The sequence below is a fragment of the Podarcis liolepis genome (assembly GCF_965112155.1).
Source record: "Podarcis liolepis genome assembly, chromosome: 2".
NCBI classification, from domain to species: Eukaryota; Metazoa; Chordata; class Lepidosauria; order Squamata; family Lacertidae; genus Podarcis; species Podarcis liolepis.
Window position 1 is genome coordinate 36,831,331 of NC_139555.1, and position 16,200 is coordinate 36,847,530.

Here is a 16,200-nt window from a genome sequence, read left to right on the forward strand (position 1 = left end):
GCTTCTGAAGTGGAGATGTGTAACCACTCGCCGCCCCACCCCCGGGCATAGCTCACTTTCTTCCTGGCTGATCTGGTAGCAGCTGTTGTAGGTAATTCAATGAAGTTATGAGAAAACATTCAGCTGATGAGTCATTATTTTAAAATCCCCGAAGGCCTATTGTACCAGTTCAAAGGGAACACTATAATCTTTCAGAATTCAAATAAACAAATGAAAACACCACCACAAGAACAACCTTCACCAGTATGCCTTTCTCCTGTATTCCTGCTGACCAAGTCAATAGTCACATATATTCCTTGTCATCTGCATATTCCTCTTTCTTGAACATTGAGTTTTCCCATCTATGATAGATAAAATGGCTGCTACGTTGTACTGCCACACTGAACTACCACTTTGGATAGTGCACACCCTTTAAAAATATCCAGTATCAAGAGGGTATCGTCCTTTTCTTTCTTTATAAAGGGACAGCTTCCTCTTACCAAAGGCGAATGGTCATGTTGGGAGTCACAGAGGCAAGTGAAATTGTCCTCTTTTCCATTGGATAGTTATTCTTTGGGGCAGCTTCATTATGGGGGCTCCTAGGGCTAAAGGCAAGTGGAAATAGTCAGCCTCCATATGCAAATGCAGGTCTCTTCCCTTTCCCCTCAAATGTGTTAAAAGCTGCTCTAAGCTGATGTCCATATTCTAAGAATCCACAAAATCTCCCTTTCCTCTTTGATTTTGCACTTTAATTCTTTACTGCTGAGATGCTCACAAAGCGCCAGAAAATCTCTAGCAAGCTGACCTGCTACTCCTTAATGGGCTGCTGAGCCCTTCTGCATTGCTTCACTTTATTTATGTGGTGTGGGGTTTTTTTAAGGTGGCTGTCAGGCACAAGAGACTTTCTATTCATGTCATCTTCCCGGCCAGCCACTTAGCGTAAAATTGCCCATAAAAGTGAACTTAAATTACAAGTGATAAAACCACAGCCCATCCTAGCCACTGCCAGCTTTTTTTCTGTTCTACATGACGCTGAAGCTTATATTCTTTTTGACAAGAGCAATGAAGCAGCTTCACACACTTATCCCCAGCTAAATCACCTTAAATTGAAAATCCTTGTTTTTCCTTGCTTGGAATGTAGCATGGTCCTTCATTAGTTTCTTCTAAGTGTTTCTTAGTATCAGCAGAATGGTTTGTGCTGGTGGAACGCTTGACTGCATGTCCCTCAGCTAATGCCAGATGTGAGGCCTTCCGACGTATCCGCTTGTTTGTTTGTTTTTGTTTGTTACATAAGCTACCCCATAACAAAGAGTTCCATGGGCAGCTCACAAAGCCAACACACACACACCAAAATACAATACAGAACAGGAAAAACTGTAACAAAATAATTTTAAAAAATGAAGCATAATTACAGCTCGGTGAGAGGTTAACTACATTTCCCAGGATTATTTGGGGGTGGGGTGGAGCCATGGACTCTAAATGTATGATGTGTATGCAGCTGAAGAAAAGAGGCAGAGCAAAGAGGTGAGCCTTGCCAAGGTTGGAGGTGCTAATACAGTGGTACCTCGGGTTAAGAACTGAATTCGTTCTGGAGGTCCATTCTTAACCTGAAACTTCTCTTAACCTGAGGTACCACTTTAGCTAATGGGGCCTCCCACTGCCGTTGTGCCACTGTTCTCATCCTGTTCTCATCCTGAAGCAAAGTTCTTAACCCGAGGTACTATTTCTGGGTTAGCGGAGTCTGTAACCTGAAGCGTATGTAACCCGAGGTACCACTGTAAGGTCTTTCAGGATGAGCAAGAAGGAGCAGGTAGTGATGCAAGGCAAGAGAGTAAGGTGGGAAAAGTGGTATAAAACAAGGAGGAGGAGGAGCCAATGGCAGGAAGCAGTGATAAGTGGGGACTGATGGGTCCTTCAACTTCCAAGCCTTGTGAGGCACCTTTGCGACTCCCCCCACAATCTGTTCCTGCAGCCACAGTGATTCCTCAAGTCTACCAGCTTTTGAAACTGCAGCCCACGAATTTTGTGCTGTGGCCATCTGTGGCCAACCTGGAGCTGCAACTACAACCACTAAGAACTACCTCCAGAAGCTGAGGTGACTTGCATGACCCACTGAAATTGTAGCTGAGTGCTCATCCACACAACAGCACCTTCCCTCTTTCCCCGCTGGCTGCTATAAGCATTCACCTGAGAGTATGGGAAGCATCCCTGGGGAAAGGTAGAGCACTCCCTATCTTTAGGTAGAGCACTCCCTAAACATTCATCATGAGAGGCCTGTGCTAGAGAAGGCTGGGCCCATGATGCTAGGCCCATATAAATTTATAGTCAGCTTAGAGTTTCGCTAGCCCCTCTGTAGGTCCTCTGCACCAGAGGTGGTGAACCTGTGACCCTCCAGAGATGTTTTTGGCCTCAGTGAATGTAAATTCTATCTGGGAGAGATAGTATGGCTGGGGAAGAGCACCTGCCCTGTGGAATGCCCTCCCACCAGATGTCAAAGAGAACAACAACTATCAGACTTTTAGAAGACATCTGAAGGCAGCCCTGTTTAGGGAAGCTTTTCATGTTTGATGCATTACTGTATTTTAATATTTTGTTGGAAGCAGCCCAAAGTGGCTGGGGAAGCCCAGCCAGATGGGCGGGGTATAAATAATAAATTATTATTATTATTATTAGGCTTGGGGAGAGTCTCAAGGGCCAGAAAGAAAGGGCTGGAGGGCCACATTTGTCTTCCTCCCCACCTCTGCTATATTGATGTCCTCCCCCCCCCCTTTCACCTCTCTTTCTTGCTCTTTCCAGTAACTTAGGAGTGCCTCCTGGCCGGGGTAATTGTCCCTTGACAGTCCCTTTGCCCTTTGACCTCATTTACACAGACTACCATGGGCTACAGCAGATGAAGCAGCACATGGGGCTCTCCTTTAAGAAATACAGGTAAGAAGAACTTGGTGGGCTTTTATGTCCACCTCTTGTATCTTTTTTATGGACAAGTAGCTAGGGTTGCCATATTTCAAAAAGTAAAAACAACAACCCCCCCCCGAAAGTTGTTGAGCTTCCTTCCTTCCTTCCTTCCTTCCTTCCTTCCTTCCTTCCTTCCTTCCTTCCTTCCTTCCTTCCTTCCTTCCTTCTATGTTTTTTTCCCCTTTCTTTTTCTTTATGTTTTTTGGATTTTTGGAAATTTCCCCAGATGTCACTTCCGCCCTTGAAATCCGGATGTATGTCAGCCCTAAAGTAATAATTTTTCTCAATACCTCTCTTGGCTAAAATCAAGTCTAAACTCTTTACAAACTGAATGTTTGACTATTATTTACATTGTACATGCATAGTTTATATTTCTTGTGGTGGGGTATAAGGAGATTGATTGTTAAATGTATTTTAAAAACTAAAAAATAGTTAGGAAGGACCTCTCCCTTTTTAATATTGTTTCCATTCTTCTCTATTCTTTTGAAACCACAACTGTATTTAGTACTTAACAAACTTTTGCTTTATATGATAATGATTTTATTTAAATGGGTTTCTTCTTAAGAGCTGGTTTTTTGTCTGCCATTTCAAAAGATCAAAATGCATTGCACTATTATTTTCCAAGAATTTAACCGCAGAGACTGAACAGAATTGAACCTGGAATTCTCTTGAACTTTTAGCCTTTCCTTATCCTTCAAGCTTCCAAAAGTAAATTTCCACAACACAAGTTTTAGACTTTCCCTTGGCCCAGTTTATCTCCATGTCTCTGAGAGCTGGCAAATTGCCCAGCGAATGGCTTCCATGCTGCTTCACAGCTGCCATTGTTACATGCTGGGATGTGTTTGCAAAGGTGAGAGAGCAATCCTTCATACCACTCTCTTAAATGAAATAATAATAGTATCACTTTCCATGGAGAACACAGAAACCCTTGGGGGTTATGGACTTGTGAGTGAGAGCAAGGATAAATAATACATCTGCACTCTGGAGGTGTGTTCTGCAAGCATCGCTAGGAAAGAGAAAGAGGCAGGCAGGTGGATGGATCAACTTGGGACACGTCTGCCCATTTTGTCCCTCTTTTTGAGGTTTTAAAAAGTTCAGCTCACAGACTCTTGCCAGATCAGCAGCTAGCAAAATTTTGTGATTTAATTTAGCACTGGTAGCCCAAGTATTCATTACTCTTTCTCCAATCCCTCCTGTTATCCTGCACAATTTTATGAGGGAGAAAAATGACAGGCGGTGTTATTGCCTCTATTGTAAATCAATTTTCTCTCTGCATTCAGCTTGGTTGGAAGAGAGGAGTTGTTATTCCTGTGCTTGCTTTCTACTTGCTGTGTTTTTTGACTTCTCTTCCCCCTTTCTCTTTTTATCAGTGCCATAAGCCAGTTTCAGGGTGGCTAGGATGTGAGGGTCAGGGGAGTCATGTCAACAGAAAGAGAGGGATGAGCTCTTGCAAAACCAGATGTGAAATCAATTTTGAATACGAGTTTCATATATTCAAACTTGAATACATCAAGCCTCTTCAGATTTAACAGAATGATGGTTTTGGTAATTGACTCCTGTGATACCCAAACATTTGTCACCAAGATGATTTGTTTGTGTTGCATTTTTGTTTCACTTCAGGGAGCTGTTGCCTCAAGACCTCATTGCCCACCTCCACCCCTGTCTTACATTCTGCTTCACTCTTCCCCATCTTACTGCTGACCATTTCCACCCCTTTCATTATTATTTCTTCTTCTTCTTTCAACTTAGATCTATCTTTATTCTTCAAAGAAATATGATGCTATCCATCATTAAGTGATATTATTGGCTATGCAACTCATGCTGGTAAATTATGTGTTGCAGGCTCCTTATATATTTGAGAAAGTGGGTTTTGGTGATAATAAAAATATGTATTGTAACTAGGCATGAGCAAACTCATTAAAAGATGCCTGCTTCTTGGGAGAAAAGCAATGGCAAACCTAGACAGCATCTTAAAAAGCAGAGACATCACCTTGCCAACAAAGGTCCATATAGTTAAAGCTATGGTTTTTCCAGTAGTGATGTATGGAAGTGAGAGCTGGACCATAAAGAAGGCTAATCGCCAAAGAATTGATGCTTTTGAATTATGGTGCTGGAGGAGACTTTTGAGAGTCCCATGGACTGCAAGATCAAACCTATCCATTCTTAAGGAAATCAGCCCTGAGTGCTCACTGGAAGGATAGATTGTGAAGCTGAGGCTCCAATACTTTGGCCACCTCATGAGAAGAGAAGACTCCCTGGAAAAGACCCTGATGTTGGGAAAGATGGAGGGCACAAGGAGAAGGGGACGACAGAGGATGAGATGGCTGGACAGTGTTCTCGAAGCTACCAGCATGAGTTTGACCAAGCTGTGGGAGGCAGTGTAAGACAGGAGTGCCTGGCGTGCTCTGGTCCATGGGGTCACGAAGAGTCGGACACGACTAAACGACTAAACAACAAATGAACAAACTCACATCACCTCATTTTAAAGTCCCTTTTTAAGACCTTTTTCCTGCTAGCACTCAGCCAGGACTTCCAATATTCACAGAAGATGCTTATCGGAAGGAGAGGAGTGGGTTATGTGTAAGACTTCCTCCCCTGCCAGTCTACCAACCTACCATTCCTGTAGGTTTTGCTGAGCCACTCCAGGGAGCATATCGGTTTTGTAGTTTCCTTAACATTTCAAGTTAAAGAAAAAGCCAGAACATGAGGACCTCCACCAAAACTGGGCATGGCACAATGGCTCTAGGATAATGTATCACTAGCTCATATTTTTGTGTTGCTCCTATGCAGGACATAACCGGCATGGATTTTGTTCGTTTCCCTTGCACAGGTGCCGTGTCCGAGTGATTGACACTTTTGGGACTGAGCCTGCATACAACCATGAGGAATATGCCACACTGCATGGGTACCGGACAAACTGGGGCTATTGGAATCTGAACCCAAAGCAGTTCATGACAATGTTTCGTAAGTGGTATCAACATTTGACAGTAATTTGCCATGGAGAGGTGTGTGATGACAGTGGGTGCTCAGATATAATAACAGACCCTTCCAGAATAAGGCTAGAAGTCCATGGCATCCAACTTTCCCTTGCCCGATGCCCTCCAGCTGTTCTGGACTACAACACTATATTTTACTTTCTATTTTTTACATTAGCTGCTTTGAGCATCACTTGGTGGAAAAGTGAGATATAAATTTAACAAACAAATAACCTGTTTTCCGCTCTCTCCAGTGACTTGTATTCAGAGATGACTTGCAAATATGGAAGGGGTGTTTGTTTGCTTGCTAGTTTGCTGTCATGGCCAATATCTGCTAATAGGGATATCTTTCCCACCCCTCTTTAAAGCTATTTAAGTCAGTGAATTCCATAAGCTAATTGTGCATTGTGTGAAAAGGTTCTTCTTTTTGCATGTCCTGAATCTCCTGGCTTCATTGAATGGCTTCATTGAATGGCTCTGAGTACTAATGTTATGAGAGAGGAAGAAACATTTTCAATATCTACTTCCTCCCAAAACATGCAGAATTTTATTAACTTTTACAATGCCCCCCTTAGTTATCCCCCTGCTTTAAAAGGTTCCACATTTTTCAGCTTTCCTCATGGAGAAGGTCTTCCGAGTTCTACATTTTGAACAATTTGTCTACTGTCCAGGGTACTGAAAGTCCTGTCTCCAATACCACTTGTTCATGGAGTCATGACCCAGGAATGGTTCCCCACCCGTTTCTTCCCTGCCTGTCCTTCCACTCTGCCCCAGACTGCTTCCAGATCTACATCCTCCCAACTTGTCCATGGGTTCTGCCTCACCAGGAATGAGCACATATGAAAAAGAAAAGGCATCGTTTGAGGCTCCTTAATCTGTCCATACTTAATTCAGCACAGATAAACCCCAAGTACCTGTTACATTCTTTGCTCTGAAAGTAGCAAATCATTTTCTGAGCTGTCACTTATTCACATGACCACTTGACCGATTCACATGATTGTTTTTCAAGTGTCCTAACACACACACACACACACACACACACACACACACACACACACACCATACACCCTCGGCTTGGATTCCAGGTTGAACCAACGGTCTGAATCGTTTGTCTAGAGTAGAATTTATTGACACACCATTCTCAAAGCTGGTAGAAATAAAACACAGGGAATATATCTGGAAGCTTTCCAAGATGAAGAAGCCCCCAAAGTATCATGAAGACAGGAACTGAAAGTTCCTGTGCCCTGTGTTATGTCCGTGCCATGAAAAGGGTAGTAGAGATACTGTCACATTTGCACCTCCAAGTTGATTTCCCGAGGGCTCTGGATAGGCAGATTTGCTGCTTCCACCTGACCTTAACCTTGACAATGATGCCCCAAGGAAAAGCTAGCTTAATGGGGCCTGCCTTTTTAATTAGCTTTCATACTTTACTGTCCCACTCCCACTGTTTTTGCTAATTATGTTTCCAGGCTGTCCCAGCATCTCCCCTTCTCCCCAGCATGGCCAGGGTGAAAGACTTGTAACAGACACAGAGCTATTTCAATGCAAGTAACTCTCTCCAGCTCTCTGGGAGCTGCCAAGATAACCAATCATTCCTCGCCCAGCTAGAAGCACAGTGACAGCAGGAAGAGTAGGATGTGGTGTCATGGTAAAAATATCTTCAGGACTGTATTGGAAATGAAATAAATGGGCCTTTGCAAACCAGCAGTTAGGAGAAAGCTTTATTTTTGTGTTCCCTCCTTTGAGACATGGCATTGCACAAATTACCGTATTTTTCGCCCCATAGGATGCACTTTTTCCCCTCCAAAAATGAATGGGAAATGTGTGTGTGTCCTATGGGGCAAATGCAGGCTTTCGCTGAAGCCTGGAGAGCGAGAGGCATCGGTGGGCACTGACCCCTCTCGCTCTCCAGGCTTCGCGCAGATCTCCGCAAGCCGTGGGAGCCCAGCACTGGGCTCCCGCTGCTTGCGGAGAGTTGCCTGCATGAGGAAGGCTGGGCGCGCTGAGCTCAGCGCACCCAGACTTCGCGCACCTCTCCACAAGGCGCGCTTCCCCTGCCCCAGCCCCGCGCCTGGGGGGGAAATAATTTTTTTCTCCTTTATTCCCCCCCCCAAAAAACCTAGGTGCGCCTTATGGGACAGTGCATCCTATAGGGCGAAAAATACGGTAAATCTCAGAATTCTCTGGGAGTTAATGGGAGATCAGTTCAGAACAACTGTGGTGCACAATTCTTGTTGGAAGGTTAAGGAGGGAAGGGGAAGAGGACGCCAACCTTCTTTAGAGGCAACAAAGTAACTAGGTGGACTGACAATTGCAGTATAACAGCTAGGAAAATATAACATCATTGCTGCCATTCCATCATGTACTCAAATTTGTGGTGGGCACCATAGCTGTCAACCTTCACTTTTTTTGCGGGAAATTCCCTTATTCCAGCGCCGTTTCCCACTACTTCCTGCCGCTATCCCGGATTGTTAGTTATCCCGTAGACTGTCCCCGGGATAGGTGAGGCTGCTGATCCCTTATTTTCAAGGCTGCTGATCCCTTATTTTCAAGGCTGCTGATCCCTTATTTTCAAGGCTGCTGATCCCTTATTTTCAAATCAGAAAGTTGACAGCTATGGGTGGGCACCATCATTGCACCAAACAGAAGAGAGTACCTTTGCAGAGACATGAAATAACCCAACGGTTTGCAAGCCAACTGTATCAGTTGATTGCTTCTGGGTCTCCTCTTCAGTGCAGTCCAGTCTTGACTGTGGTTTTCAACTGGGAACATGCAGCTCTCCCTTTTTTGCTTTATACAAAACAAAGGAGTTTGATTAAGTTTTATTGCATTTTATTTTATTTATCCCACAAACACACACTTCCTGCAGAATACAGCTTCCCCACCACACCAAACTTTATCCTCCCAGTAACTCTGTGGAGTAGATCTCTGATTGTGCAGACAAGTCCATCAGTGAACAGTTCGTATGAACATAGCATCTAGTCACATGATCTACCAAATACATCTACTGCCTTGTGCCACCACCCCATCCTCCAGCATTCTCCCCCAGCTGCTGGATTCCTGATGTTACTTCCAAAAAATATGTCCTGTGACATTCAGTGATCATGGAAATCTACTGAACTGCATGGCCAAAATGTCACCTGAGAAAACAAGAGATAAAAAGTGCATGAACACCTTAAGAGCTATCCATAATAATCAGCAACCTGTAATTTTGGAAGGTTGTTTATCATTCTAAAAATGAAAGCCCAATAGAAGAAGCAAACACGAAGGGACCCCCAGCATTGAGAAATTACAGTTTGTTTGAAAATTACTTGGATATTTGAAGCTGAATCTTACAAGTGGGGGCTGTATTAGACTTGACTTTGCAAGTAGCAAACCAATAACATTTGTTGAATGCATCCTCTAAGGCAATTCAGCTCTAAAGTAATTCAATTTCTTCAACATTTGGGGTTTTTAAAAATAATAATAATAATAAAGCTGTTATAGCTCCAGAGAACTAAGATAAGATTATATTCAGATTATATGTTTTTAAAAAAAGTTGTGCCAAAGTGAAAATTCTCAATGTTTCAATTTTTATTTTTAAAAAAAGCATTTTCCAGGGTTGATGCATTTCATTTTTGTTAATTGCCATCTCTGCCTCATGTAGCCCACTCTACTAGATGTCGGTGTTATTTAATGAGAAGAAAAATATAAAGTATTTCTGGGTTATTCCATTATTAAATCAAAGATGTTATGTAATGGAGGGTGTAAAATATCTCAATGGACTCATTTCTAAAATTAATGTAACTGACTTGTAAACTAACGAAGCAGATCTCCTGTGAATTATCAGAAAACGCGCGCTGCAATCGTGGCAGCATATGTGGGAGGACATGTGGCACTTTTTATATTATAAAACCATGTGGTGGTAGAAAGTCGAGTATGAGTGCAAAATTCAATGCAGCCCTAGCAAAGAGCCTGTGAGGCTTCTTTCCACAGCCTGTGAGGCATCCCATTGGGAATGGAGTGTTTGTGTTACTGAGAACAGAGAGGAAATCTCTGGAGAAACCTAGCGCAAGTCAAATGCATGGATGTTTATTTCTTTGCAGCTCATACGCCTGACAATTCCTTCATGGGTTTTGTGTCTGAGGAGCTCAATGAAACAGAGAAGCAATTCATTAAATCCAACAAGGCTAACAACATGGCAGTGGTATATGGGAAAGAAGCCAGCATTTGGAAGGTGGGTAGCGAATAAAATAGTGGAACTTTTTAACAGTGTCCAAGGCATTTAATCACCCAACCATGGTCCAAAGTGTGCTAAATACTCTGTGGCTGCAATCTTATGCAAACTTATTTAGGAATACATCCAACTGAACTCTGTGGGACTTCGTTCGAGTAATTAGGTATGGAGTGCATCTCTTATAACATTTAACAAATGGATGAGGAACCTGTGCCTCTCCGAATGGGTTTTTTTACTCTATCTCCCATCAGCTCTAGCCAGTGTGGCCAATGGTCAGAAATGACTCTATTGTAATGACTGTAGTTTGTTTTAATAGATTTTAGCAGCAGCAGCAGCAGCAGCAGCAACAACAACAACAACAACAACAACAACATGATGATGGTGCTGGTGCGAGTTGTAGTCCAATAACAGTGGATGCCACAGGTTCCTCATCCCAGACACAGCAGAGGACCATATGAAGAGTTATAGGTTTCATCCAAATAATTCTTTAACTTTCAGGACCAGTTTAGGGCTTTGATAGGTATATCCCGATCTTTGCCTGGTTGCAAATGCAAAGGATGAGGGGCTTCTCTTTCACATAGAACTACACACACATCAACACACACACATTCTTTGTTTAAATGCCACAGTGAGAGGACTATGTGAATGTTGTCACTCTATGTACTCTATCTATGGGCCACTCTATATAAACATAAGCATTTGAAAGCTTTTATGAGCTACTTAGCCTGTCCTCTTCATTCATCTCTGCTGCATTATTCCTTGCAGCAGCAAATAGTAATGATGGGCCCAAGAAAGTGTGGGGAAGGAACCATTGTGTTCATGTCATGCTATTTAAAAAGTGCTTTTAAGAACTTTAAAATGCTTATCATATATGGTTCTTCAAATCCCCTGTTGCCGAAGCTTCTCCAGTTATCATGATGCCACCCTGAAGTTCTGGGGATTGGATGAATTCGTGGAGGAGGAGGGGACAAGCATGAGCTACTGTCTGTGACAGTTAAATGAATACCAGTGGCAGGACAGTTTGGGGTAGCTGAAAACAACCGTACAGGAGGCTGAATTGCCTTTATGGCCTGCTTACACTGAGAGCCAGTGTGGTGTAGTGGTTAAGAGCAGTAGTCTCGTAATCTGGTGAACCGGGTTCGCGTCTCCGCTCCTCCACATGCAGCTGCTGGGTGACCTTGGGCTAGTCACACTTCTCTGAGGTCTCTTAGCCTCACTCACCTCACAGAGTGTTTGTTGTGGGGGAGGAAGGGAAAGGAGAATGTTAGCCGCTTTGAGACTCCTTAGGGTAGTGATAAAGCGGGATATCAAATCCAAACTACTACTACTACTACTACTACTACTACTACTACTACTACTATTCTTCTTCTTCTTCTTCTTCTTCTTCTTCTTCTTCTTCTTCTTCTTCTTCTTCTTCTTCTTCTTTGGAAGCACTGGATTGGGCTCTGTTCAGAAATGATGCTTGGCTAAATGAGACCTTGGTACAACCCAACAGAGCTTTCTTGAAGCTCTGTTGGTTCCTGGTTGCTTCAGAGCATTTCTGAGATCTTTTTAGTTTGTTGCCATTGATACAGAGGAACTAACTCTCATTCCTTCTTCCTTGTCTCTGTGTGCCCACCATGGGATTTCCAGCTGCAGGTAAACAGAAAATCATTTTTAACTATGTGCTTTTTATGCGTATTATTTGGATTTGAATACCCGTTTGCGCTGACAAAATGGCATTTTATTTGAAGGCTACATTGCAATGTGTACGTGTACAAAAATACATACACTAGTGTAAAGTATGCATATCAATGCATATAATCATGAAAATAGCGTGGAACATGCAGTATATTAGGGTACATCACCTTGGGGGGAAATGCATATATTGGAGAAAACTGCATATAAAAATGTCCATGTCAGGAGAAGTTACACTAAATTACTGGTAAATTTTCCGAAGCGCTTAAAAAAAAAACTGATATAACAATGGGGGGGGACTGAATTTAAGATTGGAAAAATGAGAAACTGGTAAAAATTAAAATTGACAAATTCACCCATCTCTGTCCCCCCCACACATATGGAGCCCAAGCCCCCAAGTTCCAGTGTGTGCCTTCAGAGTAGAACACTCGAAACACAACACCTCTCATTTTTTAATCAAACCCAGGTGGTGAATGGCTTAGCTTCTTCCCTTTGCTGTTTTGTTTCCTCTGCACACTTCTGTTTTCCAGGGGGAAAGCAGGTCAATTACCCCCTGAGTGTAGAAGCAAATCCTGCCTAGAGAACGCTTCCTCTCCCCCCCCTTTCCCCCCCTCTTGCACAGCTTTACTTGATGCAAACATTGTGCATCTCAAGTTATGGAAATCTCTTGTGCATCAACATGTGATTGTTCATCACACAGATTTCTATCCAGCAAACTGAAATATGTGCCATCAGGAGTGCAGTGGAGGGTTTTTAAATTATCGCTTCCGCTAAGCAAGAACTCTATGCAGAAACCATAGGTTTTGTCTGAAGATGATTATAACAATTTTCACCCATACCATATTTGCCAGAACCTGTGACACACCGTAGATGTATACAACTTCCTTATTCACTTTAGTGTGCAACTGATTTGAAAGAAAGAATTAATGTACTATAAACACAAAAGCAATATCAAGTGGATGTTCTCCAATGTAGCATCTGCTTGTGCAACAGGGCTCGTCTTTTCTCTCCTACCCTGCATACCCCCAAAATCAGCTCCAGACAGCTGATGTGGGGCATTCAGGAAGGTGGCGGAGGGAGTAGAGAAATGCGAAGTCCCGTTGCACAATATGCTTTCCATTGCAAAAGCAGGCAGGTATCATATCTATCTATCCATCTATCCACACACACTATGCATATCTTCCATTATTTTAACAAATGCTGTCTGTAATACAGTGGTGCCTCGCAAGACGAAAAGAATCTGTTCTGTGATTCTCTTCGTCTAGCGGTTTTTTTTGTCTTGCGAAGCAAGCCCATTGAAGGATTAGCGGATTAGTGCTATTAGCACTATTAGAGGCTTTTAGAGGCTTTTAGAGGCTTATCTGCTGATCGGATCAGCTGATAAGCGGCTTAGCGCTATTAGCGGCTTATCTGCTGATCGGATCAGCTGATAAGCGGTTTAGCGCTATTAGCGCTATTAGCGGCTTATCTGCTGATCGGATCAGCTGATAAGCGGCTTAGCGGTTTAGAAAAAGGGGGGAGGGGGAAAAAACCAGCAGGAACTCGCAAGACATTGTCGTCTTGCGAAGCAAGCCCATAGGAGATTCATTTTGCGAAGCACCTCCAAAACGGAAAACTCTTTCGTCTAGCGAGTTTTCCGTCTTGCGAGGCATTCGTCTTGTGGGGCACCACTGTATTCACATCCATTCTAAGAAACTCACACCTGATCTGAATATACTCCATTTTATTCCTCTAAGTATAAACCCTGTTTTGTATTGCAAATGATCGCTTCAATGTGCTTATCTAAAAAGGTAAAGGTCAAGGGACCCCTGACCATTAGGTCCAGTCTTGACCGACTCTGGGGTTGCGGCGCTCATCTCGCTTTATTGGCTGAGGGAGCCGGCGTACAGCTTCCAGGTCATGTGGCCAGCATGACTAAGCCGCTTCTGGCGAACCAGAGCAGCGCATGGAAACGCTGTTTACCTTCCCGCCGGAGTGGTACCTATTTATCTACTTGCACTTTGACATGCTTTCAAACTGCTATGTGTTTATCTACCTGCCTTTAAAAAGTATAGCTTTATATATACTGGGCTCAGTGATCATTTGCAATACGAACCACTTGCTGACAGCTCAAAGGTCACTTGCAGACTTACTTCCTTTGGCCACAGTTTCTCTACATAACCTTGTCTCATACAACCCACAGACTCTTGTATAAGAAACCTTACAGAAATAAGACACTTATAAGCACTCATGGAGTGCACTGGATGCTTCCAACTGGAACACTCAAAATGAATTTGCTCCTTTTGTTGATTTGCACAATTTTTGTTTTGGTTGTGAGCTGGTGCACAATTTTTATTCATTATTGTTTCCATCGGTTTCTGAAAACATCCTTGGACATGACTGTGCATTCCTTCCAGTCTCTGGTGTATTGTACCTGAGCCCAAGTCATTATGTGACATGCCGGAGGCCTCCCACTATACAGGGCAAGACTTGGCACAGCCCAGATCTGTATGACAAGGCAAAGCATCTCTGTGCTTACATGAGGGGGCCTCATGCGAACGTCCATTTTAAAGCCTGGCATTGCCATAATGGAATCTAAAACAGAAGCGTCAGCAGAATTCAGACTTGGATACTGGGCTTTATGAAAAATGTTCCCTACCCACCTGAGCCAACTCAGTCTTGTTCCCATCAAACATCTGACCGATCAACCCAGCAGTTGGTGTGTGGTGTTTTGCATGTGCAGAAAGTGCTGCACACTTCTTAGTGGTTTTACGCTTCAGCCACAATACCAAATGTGGTGGAAGAATTGAAACAGATCTTTAAGTGTATCAGCATCCCCCAGTGGCAGCAAAAGTTGCATCACTTCTCTGAGTGCTTGAGGCAGGTGTCTGCTGCAGACTGCACAGGGAGGATAAGCAAGAGCAAGGCTTGGCCATTAAAGTTCCCAGCCTTCTTTTGTCTACTAAACCAGAGACAATACAGTAATTTCTGTGGCTGGGAAGAGCTTCCTCTTTAGGCTGGGCTTCAATGAAGCCCAGGTCTCGATTGCTGTTTGTACCTCTGCTCTCACCCCTAAGTTTAATTTGGTTGGTTTGTGTCTTCTAATGCTGAAAAGTGTGGAGAAATTGGGGGAAGAAGGGAGAGCAAAAAGCAGTCTGTTTTGCAAAGGACAATGCTGACCACAGCTGAATTCGAAGGGGAAGTTACTTCTCTTGTGCAGAATTTATGCTGGCAGGGAAAAGAGATCCATGCTTGGAAACATTGTGTGACATGTATTGATCTGCTAGCCTACTCATTTGATAGAGTGATAATGAAGTCCTTACCAGCTACGCACAATTCTTAAAAGGCAACATCAAATGAGCTTCAGAGTTAATCAACCTAATGCGGGGCTCATTCCCAAAAGGAAACATGCCGGGAAGCTGCAAGATAACACCTAAAATATATGTGGAGAACCTTGGCCCAGTTTCATGCATGTAGGGGAGCCTGGAGGGAGAGAAGGAGCTCTCTACAAACCATCAGTTCAGCTCTCGGGCAACATATCCTTTCCCCAGGAAAAATAAGTTTCCCCACCTCTGATCGGGCAACTGGTACCTGCTTCTCAAAATAGCATACCACCTACATAATTTGATCAGACATAAGCTTATTCCAAAGAGCAGGACCTCCCTTTAAGAACAGGATACCTTTTGAATGCTCTAAGGCAGCGGTTCTCAACCTGTGGGTACCCAGATGTTGTTGGACTACAACTCCCATCATCCCTGAGCTCTGGCCTTGCTAGCTAGGGGGGATGGGAGTTGTAGTTCAATGACATCTGGGGACCCACAGGTTAAGAAAGGCTGCTCTAAGGGCATGGTAACATAATGTACTGGCATCACATTTTTTCGAACTGCTCAACGCACTTCATTTTAGATTGCTACTTACAACATAGGAGCCAACTCTTAGGAGCCAAGGTCCCTTCACCCCCTCCAATAAAATATTTGAGGGGCTGTCCCTCCCCCATTTTGATGGGCATTGCCATTCAAATGATGTGCATGTGCCATGTATTGTGATCAATTATGTAGAGCAGGGCTTACCTGCCCCCCCATATTTTATTCAAGTTGGCACCCCTGACTTACAATAACCTGTTTAGGTAGGCCAGTATTTTCTCCATATTATAGAGGTGGTGGCTGAGACTGAGAGATGGAGCAGCTTGCCTAAGGCCCACCCAGTATGCTAATGCTTGGAGTGTGAATTTAAATCAGAAACATATTAGATACCCTAATCATTATACTAGCTGATCTCCTATTGTCTCTGCCGGGGTACATTTTTATTTGCTTGCTTAATTGGGGAAAGGTTACCATCTGGATGAGCCATGACAAAATCTATGCAGCTGGACGGAATTTTATATGTCCTCATGAATTCTGAACTTTGTGACTGGCAATC

The 16,200-nt window shown here is 43.3% G+C and overlaps 1 protein-coding gene across 1 annotated transcript in view; it reads left to right on the forward strand.

The window, feature by feature from the left end:
• Positions 1 to 16,200, forward strand: part of MGAT5B (alpha-1,6-mannosylglycoprotein 6-beta-N-acetylglucosaminyltransferase B) — a 171,806-nt gene that overhangs the window by 125,480 nt on the left and 30,126 nt on the right. Inside the window, exons 9-11 of the mRNA XM_083487519.1 lie at positions 2,776 to 2,907; positions 5,765 to 5,898; positions 9,995 to 10,125. Coding sequence (XP_083343645.1) covers positions 2,776 to 2,907; positions 5,765 to 5,898; positions 9,995 to 10,125 — 397 coding nt within the window. The remainder of the gene's footprint in view (positions 1 to 2,775; positions 2,908 to 5,764; positions 5,899 to 9,994; positions 10,126 to 16,200) is intronic.